Raw genomic sequence first — 14,133 nt, 5'->3', positions numbered from 1 at the left:
GCTTTATATCTCAGTGTCAATGAGTCCAAGCACTTAAGACTGGGAGGCTTTGTTGTTTGACGAAGGCCTTCTTTTGACAGGCTCATCAGACGTGATATCACAAGGTGGACTTTACAGGCTTTTAAACTGCTTCATTGTGATGCAGGATGTCATTTATGATGTGTCTTGAGATGTCGGTGTCTGTTTTAATGTCTTTAATTTATAGACCATGCAGACAATCTTGACAACCAGACATATACGTGGAAGTTCTGAGTCATAAGCGCATTTCATACTAGATGATGTTATGACATGAGAAGGAGACTTTATCCAGTTTAGGGTATTTCATCAAACTATGAGGGATATTTATCATAAATACGCTGAAATCTCCTGTATAATTTGATTTAGTTGTGTAGTATTTTCTGAAGAATTTGTAGTACACCATCTTTCCATTGATTGTTGTTCTGATCCTCTCTTGGGCAGATTGACAGTCAGGAAATCAATGAGTACATTATAGAAATGTATTTGAAAATATCAGTTATCAAAGCTGGTACAGCATGTTGTAAAAGTGAATATGTATTGACGATCCTCAAAAAAATTGGGACCGAAAAGATCAGAACACCAAAAACAAGAACAGACATATTTAGCAACGTGTTTTGTTGGATTCAAATGCAAGTTACATATATTTGCGACACTATTTTAAATATGGCTCACCCCTCTAACTGTGTTTCATACCATCTCCCCAAAGCTAACCAGCAGCAGGGGAAGTACTGTGTGGACCTTACAATGCCCAGACCTGACAGATTTAAAACAACTCCTAGCAGTGGTGAAACTCCTGCATCTGCTGCCAGAGGGTAGAAGAACTTTAAATGTTTATATGAAACTGAAGAATTCCCAATCTGTGTTTACAGCCAAGCATCACGGCAGTTTTTTATGGTTTCTTAGAGTTCGAGTTTCTGGAATTGGCTTCTTGTTTTCTACTCTCTTATTTTCCATAGTGCTTCCCTTTAATTTTTACTTATTTGGTAGTATTATATAATGTGTTCTGGATTTTCAGGTGGGAATACGATGCATTTTCATGCATACATTTTGAGGGTAATTGGGGGAAAAAAAAAATTTCATCAAGCTCATCATCAGCTCATGTGGGAGTATATGGCCACAAAACTGTTTCTATATTGCACATCCCTGCCCTCGTATTTCCCGTTTGACTGAAAAATGAAAGGATTTATTTGAAACCCATATCTTATGAGTTTGGATCATTGAGTGTTAACTGGAAACACTGGTGCTGAATCAGCCAAGGTAAGACTTCTGCACACGTCTTTCCCAGTTAAGTAAGCACAGTGGACAGAAAAAAAAAACTAACCATAAATAACTCTTTTGTTGTGGTTCAAGATGTTGTAACCTCATGTTTTTTATCAGGAAGCCTCATAATGATTGCTCTGTGCCTTGGAATACCTCCAGTAACCCATGCCTGTTGGTAACTGAGACGTCAGCAACTTACAGTTCTTGTAAACTACTCAGACCTTAAAGTACTAGTCTGGCCTGAAAGCTGAACCATAAAAGTTGTTAGTCAATCTCAAATACTGTTTTAATGGGAACCAAATGGTCAGGCGTACTCTGTCACCATCACACAAACTGAATTAAGAGAGGATTCAGCCAAGACCTAGCCTGACCTATGATGTCATTTCATGGATTTTTCTCTTAGTAAAGGAAAAAAGCGATAAGGTCCCAGGCCTCCTGCTGTACTTACCTTGTTTTTTTAACACTGCTTGTATTTCAACACAGACATTCAAATATAAACTTGGCACAAAAAGCAAGAAAATATGTATGGATATTGTTTTTTGTTGTAACAATGGTTTTTGGAAACAAAAATTCTTATACAGCTGGAAAGTTGGTTTAAAATTTGTAAGGAAAAGGCGTAGGTGGAGGCAGTGTGATGGTTTGAGTTGGCGTCTCCCTAATTGGAAAAAAATAAGGCTTGTCATAAGCAGAGGTTGTCTCAATGGAGAGATATCAAGACCAGATCCTGCAGCCTGAGGTAATCAAACATCTCCACTCTTAAGGACGGAAGTCCTCCAAGATGTCAGTGCTTGCCTCCACTGAGCGGGATTCATCAGGAAAAACCTCCAGAGTTTGGGAAGGAAGAGGATGGTCTGGCCAGTCTGCAGTCCTGACTTCAACACTATAGAACCTTTTTGGATCAGCTTGGTTGTGCTGTCGGTGTCAACCACACTGGCTGACCTCTGACAACTGCTGTTGAAGAATGGGATGTCATCCCACAACAATGTGTGACCAAGCTGGTGACCTGCATAGGGGTGTTGTGAACGTGCACTGTTAATCCTCACACTACTGAGGTTAAATTAATAATAATTTCCGTTGTTTCGTTAACCTTCAGTAATGCAATCCAATAAATGACACCAAACAAGCAGAACAAGCTTGTTTGGAATTGGCATTTAGGGATTCCTCAGGCACAAACCAGATACTCATCTCTGCTACTCATCCTACAAATGTATTTTCCTTACAGATGTAGCACCATTTAAGGGAGAATAAGCAGGTGTTCTAATAGTATGAGAATTGTTACCAAGAAACAAAGAAATTATCTACCAAAACCTTTGACCTGACATGATGTCGGTGGTTTGCCACCTCGTGTGTGTCAAGTTTGTTGAGAAAGTATCCCTCAGGCAGGATCATTCCAAGTCATGTGACTAGAAGTCAGGGAGTTAGTCACTTATTAACCTACTTTCTCTGGCGACAAAAATATACAATACACAAAGGGAGAGCTGACTGACCAGAAATCCAACACTTTCCTCCAGCGTTTATTCAGCAGAAAGATTTGCATACAGTATCTGTTCCTTTTGTTACACAGCCTAAGTCTTTATTGTTTTCTTCTAATCCTCCTGACACTCTCCGAACTGAACGGCTAAAGATAGACATCTCTTCTTTCCTTTCATTTTTCCTCCTCCTACGTCTTGGCTCTTCTCAGGTCCAAATGATATGCTTTCTTTAGTTTTTAGAGAAGAGTTTCTCATTGTAAATTGTAAACTCCATCTTTTTGTTTCTGATGAGCAATTCACCAGTTAGTTGGTGAATTGCTGACTGCCAGATAATATATAAAACATCAAATAAATGTTTTGCATATTTATTATATACATCACTTTTTTTCCGATCTATACACAATTAAACCAGCATTATGAACTTTGGTGTACTTTTTTTGTGTTTCATGAAAACTCAGATTAAGCCTATGCTTTTGATGCATAAAAGTGAACAATCTGGTAGTTTCTTAATTTTATTACTTCTATCAGAAAACTTTCAACTAAAAACCCTGAATCTGTCAATATTGGAATCGGCAGTTCAGGTCAAAGGAAACCAATAATCGGTATGGGTCAGTAAAAGCCTGATTGGTGCATCGGATTCTGATTAAAACACACTGCTCTCTCTTCTCTTTATCCCCTTTTTGTTGATGCAACAGCATCAGCTACAACAGCAAAAAGCTAAGATGAGAAACTCCTCTGAGAGGTCATTTGACCTCTGCTTATTCAGTTTGGACTCCTGACCCATCCAGATCAATGTCAGTTGTGCTCAGACAAGTTAGAATGGCACAGCACAGTATCAGGAGGGAAAGGGCCAAGCCTGGCATTTGATTGTGATAATGCTACTGCACATACACACACTGACACACAGCAGCTTCCTCCTAACCCTGCATCTTAGCCAGGACATGGTCCATAAGCTTAAAAGCAGGGCAGCAGGTGGTAATTCACTTAAACCTGCTTGAGGCTGTGATTCCTTCAAGATGACGGAACCAGAGCCATTGTCCAAGAGTGCTTTGTTTTTGGTCGTGCACTGATTATTCCTTGGTTTTTTTGCCTCAGTTGTTGTTAACATTTTATTCAGACTGAAACTTATCGGTTGTACATAAAACCAGGGTTCCTGTACATCCTGGAAAGGTCTTGAAAATATAGAATTCATGTATTTTCTAGGTCTGTGTCAGTAGGGAAAAAAACTTTCCATGTAGATTGTATTTCATACTTTGTCACATGAAAAGTACCCATCCCTTTATTCAACCATCAGCCTGGCCGTTCAACTCTCTCCATCTATCTGCCCGTTGGTCTGTTTATCCATCCACTCGACTGTCCATCTATGGATCCTCCACCTGACCATGCATCCCTCCACCGGTCCATCCATTCATCCGTCAAACATCTATCTGTCCATTCATCCACCCATGCCTAAATTGATCTGGCCGTTGGTCCAACCTTTTAATCAGTTTTCTGTCCGTCTGTCCTTGGTTTTTGAAGGCCGCATAATTAAAGCCTTACCACAGTAGAAATATCAGTCAGTCAGTCAGTCATTTTCTACCGCTTATTCCATAGTGGGTCGCGGGGGAGTTGGTGCCTATCTCCAGCAGTCTATGGGCGAGAGGCAGGGTCACCCTGGACAGGGTCACCAGTCCATCGCAGGGCAACACACAGACAACCATGCACTCATTCATACACCTAAGGGCAATTTAGAGAGACCAATTAACCTAACAGGCATGTCTTTGGACTGTGGGAGGAAGCCGGAGTACGCGGTGAGAACCCACGCATGCACGGGGAGAACATGCAAACTCCATGCAGAAAGACCCCCGGCCGGGAATCGAACCCAGGACCTTCTTGCTGCAAGGCAACAGTGCTACCGACTGCGCCACCGTGCAGCCCCCACAGTAGAAATATCTGCCATGAATTCGAAGTAAACTTTTTGAATTCATATTTTAAATTGAGAAGTCTAGAAATTAGAGTTTATAAAAGTATATTGATATTAAATGTGTAATAACCCTAAAACAAGTGTTGGTGGCTATCGCTGCAGCCACATGTGCCTAAATAGAGAAATGATAATGACTAAATGATAAACTAGCAAACCACAGAGCCTCAGTAAATGATGCCATTGCTGACTAAGGGTGGAGGAGTCTGGACTTCATTTTCAACTTGTCTTTCCACACCCAGAAATCCCTCCCATTCCCAGTAAGTGGCACAAAACACTGAAGGACAGCTGGAGTTTCCTGATATGGAATGGGTCATAAGGGAAATTAGGAATTCTGCACATCCAGGCCATTTCCTGTTCCGCCTCACACACTCGCTTGTGAGAGCATGGATATAATTTTAAACACCCTCACACTGATTTGCTGGGTTTGTTTTTAGGTTGCTCATGCAGATTCCGCCTTCTTCTGCAAGCTGATGGGCCAAGTCCCAATGCCAAAGCAGGAAGCTATCCATCATCAGCACTGTAATGGGACACTGTAACAAGTGTCTCTCAACTGCTGTGGGGTTTCAGTCTGCGTTGCCATGCATGACTGGTTTGCCTTTTAGCACCTGCCTCATGTTTTCCGAGCTTTTACCCCTCTCCATTAGCACAATATGAATTTCAGTTTTCTTGTAGAAACTGAAAAATTGTAATAAAAGCTTGCAGAATATTTGCCAAATCAATGGAACAAGGTCATCAAGGGAGTTAATCCTGGTTTGTTACAGTCCCAACTGGTGACTGACACTACATGGTTTGGATAACTGGAGGCCGTGACACCGCCTGAAAACATCAACGGGATTACTGTGGAATATTCCATCAGACTGGTCTGGAGTGAAATCGCTGGACTGTACCATAGGATGTGAACTATACAGGGATTCACTCCCTTTTACTGTGCACATATCTATGTATCTTGATTGTACTTTTCATTCAACTTTATAAATGTGCCTCCAGAAAGATTCAGTGGAGACTCGTGTTCTTGTTATCCTATTCAGTCCTCATTCAGATGTCAGTGTTATCTAAATAAACCAAGGATTCTAGTAGATACTTTTGCATAGCTCAAGGCTGCAGACCATGACCTGTTGGGATTTGTTTTAAAGTTTTATCTGTTTGTCAGTCACTAATTTATGCTTTGTCTGTATTAAAGTGACCTTGTGTTCTGTATTAGACTCTCTGCACACGATTCAGGCTACTCCACATTAACCTCATGCAATCATCTTGTCATTGTTGTAACAGTTATTGTTTCCCCGTTTCTTTCCCCTTTTTTCCTTCCCCTTTCTCCCCCTTTTCATCTCTATTTCTTTACAATTGTTGTGTCTGGCTCTCTTTGTTGCATGAACCACATATAGTCTATAGTGCCTATATTTTATTCTCTTCATTTTTGCAGGCAAGTCTGTCCTGGCTCTGCACATAGAAACACATAGAAACAGCTTTTGCTCTAATAAAGGACATATGTTTCTGACAGTATGATAAATCTAAAAGTTTTTTTATGTCCACAATGAGAAAGATGTGAAAAACAAAACAAGCAAGCAGCTGAGAATGCAGCTGAAAGTTACCCAAGAGTGCTTACAGTAACTCAGATTGTGATCGTGGGCATTAACATATGAGACAATAACCACCCAACTAAAAAGTAGCTATCAAATTCTGCAGCTCGAATTTGAGTGCATAAAGTTAATATTTATGTGGGGATATATACACTGATAAGGAAGGAAGTCAGGAGAAATGTTGCTGAGAGCAGTAGCTTGGAGACCTAACAAACTGGCACCCTATAGAGCAGAGGTTCCTAAAGTAGGGGTTTGGGACCCTCTGGGGGGTCACGAGACACCAGGTGGGGTATTGTGAGAATTATTCTAATGTGACCCCTGAGGTGTGTGGAGGGCTAATTGGACAAATAAATAAATAAATATATCATGAAATAAACAAATGAACCATCAAATAAAAAATGTACCTTTGAATTTCATAATAATTCATTTTACTGTAACATTTATTTAGTTGATACATTAAATAATTAAATATACCATTAACTTATGAAACTCTATATTTATTTATTTAATAAATATAGAGGGAAGGGAAGAAATTGTATGTGTTTTTAGGGGTCCCCAGTCTCTGGTACTGTTATTTTGGCAGTGACAGGCTGATATGTTTGGGAACCCCCTGCTATAAAGAGATTTAAAAACTCTCCGGGTGATCCAAGTCTGCCTGTCATTTACCACAATGATGAATGCCTGCTTCTGACAAGAACTTAAAAAAATTATGATAATCCTGTTCTAATGCCCACAACCGTTTGCAATCCATTTCTCCAAACCACTTTCATCACACTACTTCATACTAACGAGGTATGCAAGTGGTTGTGCAAGTCTCACTTTCATCCACATAATCAGTATGTGTTATACACATTAGGGTTTAACTACAGAACAGTAACGCATATGTCCAAATGTTATTACCAGGATAAAGTTTGTATGTCACAAAACTCAAACTTTATCAGTTGATCTGCATTTAGTTTTCTCACAGATTTGGTCCTAAAAAGTCACTTTAAGCTAATGTTACACATGGTATGGATGAAAGGATGGTCAAAACAGTCAAATGTTCTCTCCTTTTTGTCTCAGGCAGGGAGGAAATTAACTTTACTGCTGTTATTATTGTGAATATGTAGGAGGAAGGTTTGGAGAGAGGGTTATTGATCTGTGTAATAGTGACCCACGTACATTAGCAGATGTTTTCTTCTGACTATTAAATGTGAGGTTATTTGCCCTTTAAAATTCTAAACACCCATTAACATTATGTACTTTATATTATTTCACCTATTTTTACATTATGTTTAGGTATTCTCTTTTTGGTTTTTTTACGCTAATCTGTTGAGAGATCATAGAGAAACAAGGTATCTTCTTGCTATAAACTTTTTGCTTTACATTCAAATAACAATAAATTGATTTCCTAGATATTCACTATTAGCACAGTAGATATCCAGCAGAGCTACCCTTTCTGTCCACTTGGGGGAGCTATGTCATTAAAAACAACTGCAAAGCCCCTTAGCTACTACATTTCTGTCCTTTTTTAGGCCTTAAATGCTGTGTGTGTGGCCTTCAATATGACCTGCATCACTTGCACTGACACTGTATTTAGCACTCGGATAAACTGGTGTCTGTTCGGCCCGGTGAAGGATGCTTTTTCCTCCTCTGGCCTATAATCCTCATGGTTTGCAGGATTTTAAGATGATACTAGAAAATGTCTAATTTTGCTCATCATCTTTCCGGTGCATGCAGATGGATCAGGTGTCGGACGACGAGTTGGACCACGGGGCGGAGGAGGACAGCGACAAGGAGGACCAGGACCTGGACAAGATGTTTGGGGCCTGGCTAGGCGAGCTAGACAAGCTCACACAGGTAGGCAGACAGGGGGAAATAAGGAAGAGGCTGTATCCATGGCAACCTTAACACTGCTAATCCTGTCTCTGTTTCCTAGCAACTCTCCCCCAACCTTTCACTTTACATTGTGCAGATATGCTGCGCTGTGTGTGAGAGAGACTAAGGAGTTTTGCAGTCAGATATGGTAGCTATGATCCTCCGCTTTAGTTGTATTTCATAGTGTTTGCTATTTTTTTTCGCCTTTGTGTGCAACACAGAGTCTGGATGATGGAAGGCCTCAAAAAGCACTGCAGAAGCCACCGCTCAGGCAGGAGACGAACATAGCCAACTTCTCCTACCGTTTCTCTATGTACAACATAAATGGTGAGACTTCTGTCATAATATTAGGTGTGGAAAAGCAGCGCATTTACCATCCACACTGACCGGTACACACGTGCATCTCAGTAAATCAAAATATGATGGAATTCATTTATAAAGTAGGTAGTTCAAAGTGGAATCTGAGTTTTTAAAAGTTGTAAGCTATAGTCATCAAAATATACAGGAAAAAACATTGAAATATATCACTCTCTGTGTAATGAATATATATGAGTTTCCATTTCTGAATCAGGGAAATAATCAAATTTTTTGAGGTGGCCCAGTAAATAACCTGCTTCCACCTCTATACCATATAAAATCTTTTTACAGAGGCTCTCAATCAGGGAGACAACGTCGACTTGGATGCTCTGATGGCTGACCTTTGCTCCATCGAGCAGGAGCTCACCACCATCTCCAAACCAAACTCAACATCCCGCAGCCAGAACAAAGGACAACAGAGGGGCCCTGGGGGCCGCAGTGCCAGCACCAAGCACAGTGGCACCGGTGGAGGGGGAAGCAGTGGAGGTAGTATGGGTTAATTGCATCTCTTTATAGCATGCTTCATTTTAAGGAGATTGTACTATGAGTTATTCCCCTGCTTTGTGTGCATATCAAAGGTCAGAAAGACTTTCATTTACTCAACGTATAAAAAGACTCTGTTTAATAACTCACCTCAAACCCAGAATGAGCACTTGCTTTGTTCTCCACTGATTCAGAACAAAATACTGACAAAAATGAACAGAGGCTCACAGGAAGCAGGATTTTAGTCAGACTCTGTCTTGTTAGACAAAACACAGCGGCTGGAGTGTAAACCAGGAAGTCAAAAAGAGTTTTGCATGAAAGGAGGCCTAGCTAGATTTATTACACCCATGGAAAATGTTTTTCGGGTTTTTGAATAATCTGCATTTGAAATATGAAAAAATAACCTCCCTCCACATCAGTTTGGGTTTTCTGGAGGTTGAAGAGCAAGAGTTGCCAGAGAAGAGGAAATAAGTTGTGATCCAGGTGTCTTTTTATTTCCAGAGAGATAAATAATATCAGAAAATAAGAACTGGCTATCCATCCTGACCTCTGTGGAAATATCTAGAGTAAATACATAGAGAACCTTTGTGCGTTTATACTTAAAATGGGCAAAGGGACTTAAAAACTCTTGAAATCTGAGTTGGGAAAAGTCTGCAATTTTGATTTGGCGAATGTTTTAAAACTGAAAACTTACTGTTTGGTGTTAAACATGTTTTTGTAGTAAACTACTTCTGTGCTCTCAGATGATTCTGCTTTCCTTCATCTCAGTTTTTTTTTTCATTAAACCTCTCCTCCAGGAAGTACCAGCAGCAGTGCCAGAGCATCGCCGGCAAACACAGTTCGAGGCGGCAGCGTTAACTCCCGGCCCGTGGCCTCCAATATCTCCCTGGACGACATCACCTCTCAGCTAGAGAAGGCCTCCCTCAGCATGGATGAAGCGGCACGTCAGACTTCTTCTTCGTCTTCCTCATCTTCAGTTTCCTCCACGGCTTTGCGACGTCCCTCTTCTGGATCGTCTGGCGGCGGGCAGCACCGCAGGACTGGGTCAGTGGGTGCGATCAGCGAGCAGGAGGCTCAGTCGCAGCGGTCAAGCATTAATTCGGCATGCGCCTCAGCTTCCAGCATGGACTCCCTGGACACGGATAAAGGGACGACGGGAGGAGAGGTAGATGAGGAGGGCACTCCAAGCGCGCAGGGTCAGGTCCAGAACAGCACAGAGGTATGATGTGTGCACAGAAACCAAAAACAAAGCACACAGCAAAGATAACCAAGCGTTGTCAGTTGAGTCGGAGTTGCATGTTTTTAACCCTGCGGCCTTGTGGTTTGTGCATCCTCTCGTTTGTAATTATACACGCTGCAACCTGTAATGTTTTGGATTGTAACGTTAATTCCACCTTTTTCTGAGCTCCTTTAACTCACCAAATGCACTGGCTCTCTAACAAAAGCAACTGATCCTCTAAAGTGTTGTTAAGACGCATTTAACCTGCTTTACACACAGCAAATCTCAGCTAACATTTTACTCCAAGCTTCTAAGGAGGCGTCCAAAACAGTCAGTTCAGAACCACCATGTTATCCTGCATGTTCCCTTGCCCTCCTGCATGTGTTTACTGTGTTTGTGTTTGCATCTTTTGATTTATTGTTGGCCTGTTTCCACAAACACACACGCACCCGCTTGTCTGCCTGTCTGCACCTTCCGACTTTTCCAGCATGTCACACTGCGACGGGCCAACAGTAGGCCGGCCAGGCGCCAGCTTGACTTCACCTCACGCGAGGGGGGAGTGGACCGGGCCACTGTAAGTTTTCATGTGTGTGAATTTGCATGTGGGGCGCACATTCTCGCATTTACACTGTAAGGAGTACAGTAAAGTGATACAATGATGTAAAGTATATGGGCAGAAACTTGTGCCATCAGAAACTGAATTACAGTTACGCTGAGGATCCAGATGTGTGACACAAAAAACTGAATGTTGGAACTGAAATTGAAAGTAGTCAAACTGAATTTTTAATATAACGAAATACAGTTTCAAACCATTAAATTCAGTTTGGTGAAATTAATTTTCAAACCAATGCATTTAATTTCAAATTACACAAATACAGATTCAGTCTGAGCTATTTAAATTCAGTTTCTGATGGCACACGTTCCTCCCCATAAAAATAGCTTCCATGGTACAAACAATGTAAATACTATAAACAAAGGATATCGTTTGCAAGATTTAGATGTTACATTTAAGATTTTTTTTTTAACTGGACAATACAAAGCCAAAATAATCAAAATTTATAAAGAGGAGAGGGTCACTGAACATTTATGCATGCAGTCCTGCAAAAGTTTTCATACCTATTCAACTTTTTCACATGTTGGGTTACAACCTCTTTTATATATTTTATTAGGATCTTATGTAATAAACCAACTCAACGCAGTGCATTATTTTGAAGTGGAAGAAAAGGATACAAGGTTAGTGAACAAACGGCATCACGAAGACCAAGGAACACAGCAGAAACATCAGGGATAAGGAGCAGGGTTAGGTTATAAAACAATATTACAAGCTTTGGAGATCGTACAGAGAACTATTCAGTCCATCACCTGAAAACAGAAGAGTATGGGACAGCTGCTAATCCACCAAATGGAGGGGCTGCATAGATTCAGTGCTCTTGTGGGACAATCTGTTGGCCTTTTCAGGAGGAGTGAACTAAAGAAACCCGTAGAAGTCCCATGTAAGTTTAATCACAAGGAAGGGTCACTACAAAAATGTAGAGGAAGGTGTTCTTATTAGATGAGGCCCACATTGAGCTTTTCTTCTACTAAATACAGGACGTCACAGGAAAAAAACTGTTAAGAGGCATTAAAAGATTTTAAACTGGAGTGAAAGTTCACACCCTAAACATACAGCAAGAGCTGCAATGGAATTGCTTATTCCATGTGAGAATGGCCCAGTCAAAGTCCAGACATAAATCCACCTTAGAATGCATGATAAGACAAATGCATGCCATATTTTTCAGATTTTTATTCATAAAATTTGTGAAAACCATGTATAATTTAACATCCATTTAACAATTATGCACTACTAAATGTTGGTTTACCACATAAAATCACATTAATATACCTTGAAGTTTGTGTTTGCAGGTCCATTAATGTGAAAACACCTAAGTACTTTTTTCTTTTCATTCTTCAGAGAAAGTCTTCAATGGGTTGTGATAAGGCATGCAAACACTGCAGAACATTACAAAGTGATAAACCTGGGTTTTTGGAAATGTTTTGCACATATTATGTTTGTAAATACAGCTTGTGCATAGAACAATGAGAATTTAACACCACTTGCTATAAAAGGACTTGTGAATGTATCTCTGGATTGTAGGTGAGGTTTTTCAGAGACTACCTCTGAATGCAGTCATGTTTCCTTTCAGCTCATTTTCACACTCCACACAATCATTACTTCACTTCCTACAGCTGCAGCTAATGACACCCACAACTGCTAAGTGCTTTATTTATGGACTCTTCTCTCTTTCCAACGCTGCTTTATTTAAAATAAATTATCAAATCCCCTGCAATTAATAAGCCTCAGATGATCATCTGGCACTGACTTCACTATATTTTGTCTCTTCCTCTGCTCTTTCTTTTTATCTTGTCTTCCTCACCCAAGCACTCCTATCTGGACCAAGAAACCTCACTCATTCTGAAAAGCATAGCTGGGAAGCCCTCTCACCTCCTGACCAAGGTGACTTCCTTATACACTCGATGATTGGTGTCGGTGTTTGTGGGTTTGTGAGCTGTTCCTTTATTCTGCTCTGCATGCTTTTTGTGGAAAAATCCATCTTTCAGGGTTCCTACACAGTCTGGAAAAGTTGGAAATTGATTTTAATACTTCCCAAGTCTGGATAGGTATGAAAGATAAGAGTATGTAAAGTATTTGTATTTGCAGACTTTATTCCAGTTTTCTAAATGTTGTGTCCCTCCTTTGTGTCCTTTTTTTTCTTTCCTTGTATACTTCATTGTGTCCGTCCTTTATTTCTTGTTTCCTTCCTTGTCATTCATATCTTTTTCCCAATTTTTTCAATTTGTTCCTTATTAATTCCTTGTGCACTTCTTTCTTTTAACATCTTTCCTTCCTTTTATCCTCCAATCTAATCTTATATCTTACCTTCTTCATTGCTTCTTTCTATTCCTCCTCATGTCCTTCCTATCTTGATTTCCCTTGCCCCTCTTTGTGACCTTCCTTTCAGATTCAGAAAAGCTTTATTGCCAAGTACGTTTTTGGACATACAAGGAATTTGTTTTGGTGTAGTCGGTGCAATACAATACAAATTAAACAGTATAAACATATCTACAGTATAATATAAATATATGTGCACAGTGAGAGTAAATATACAGGTCCTTCTCAAAATATTAGCATATTGTGATAAAGTTCATTATTTTCCATAATGTAATGATGAAAATTTAACATTCATATATTTTAGATTCATTGCACACTAACTGAAATATTTCAGGTCTTTTATTGTCTTAATACGGATGATTTTGGCATACAGCTCATGAAAACCCAAAATTCCTATCTCACAAAATTAGCATATCATTAAAAGGGTCTCTAAACGAGCTATGAACCTAATCATCTGAATCAACGAGTTAACTCTAAACACCTGCAAAAGATTCCTGAGGCATTTAAAACTCCCAGCCTGGTTCATCACTCAAAACCCCAATCATGGGTAAGACTGCAGACCTGATTGTTGTCCAGAAGGCCACTATTGACACCCTTAAGCAAGAGGGTAAGACACAGAAAGAAATTTCTGAACGAATAGTCTGTTCCCAGAGTGCTGTATCAAGGCACCTCAGTGGGAAGTCTGTAGGAAGGAAAAAGTGTGGCAGAAAACGCTGCACAACGAGAAGAGGTGACCGGACCCTGAGGAAGATTGTGGAGAAGGGCCGATTCCAGACCTTGGGGGACCTGCGGAAGCAGTGGACTGAGTATGGAGTAGAAACATCCAGAGCCACCGTGCACAGGCGTGTGCAGGAAATGGGCTACAGGTGCCGCATTCCCCAGGTCAAGCCACTTTTGAACCAGAAACAGCGGCAGAAGCGCCTGACCTGGGCTACAGAGAAGCAGCACTGGACTATTGCTCAGTGGTCCAAAGTACTTTTTTCGGATGAAAGCAAATT

The 14,133-nt window shown here is 40.4% G+C and overlaps 1 protein-coding gene across 5 annotated transcripts in view; it reads left to right on the top strand.

The window, feature by feature from the left end:
- Nucleotides 1-14,133, top strand: part of raph1b (Ras association (RalGDS/AF-6) and pleckstrin homology domains 1b) — a 68,122-nt gene that overhangs the window by 33,262 nt on the left and 20,727 nt on the right. For 2 of the 5 annotated variants that reach the window (XM_047355674.1, XM_047355675.1), the window contains 6 exons: nucleotides 8,010-8,129; nucleotides 8,369-8,474; nucleotides 8,796-8,990; nucleotides 9,785-10,206; nucleotides 10,694-10,780; nucleotides 12,626-12,700. In XM_047355674.1, coding sequence (XP_047211630.1) covers nucleotides 8,010-8,129; nucleotides 8,369-8,474; nucleotides 8,796-8,990; nucleotides 9,785-10,206; nucleotides 10,694-10,780; nucleotides 12,626-12,700 — 1,005 coding nt within the window. The remainder of the gene's footprint in view (nucleotides 1-8,009; nucleotides 8,130-8,368; nucleotides 8,475-8,795; nucleotides 8,991-9,784; nucleotides 10,207-10,693; nucleotides 10,781-12,625; nucleotides 12,701-14,133) is intronic. The other 3 variants (XM_047355677.1, XM_047355676.1, XM_047355678.1) reach the window with 3 other exon arrangements.

This window comes from Girardinichthys multiradiatus, chromosome 24 (genome assembly GCF_021462225.1).
Source record: "Girardinichthys multiradiatus isolate DD_20200921_A chromosome 24, DD_fGirMul_XY1, whole genome shotgun sequence".
NCBI lineage: Eukaryota > Metazoa > Chordata > Actinopteri > Cyprinodontiformes > Goodeidae > Girardinichthys > Girardinichthys multiradiatus.
This window is presented reverse-complemented; position numbering and strand designations above follow the sequence as displayed.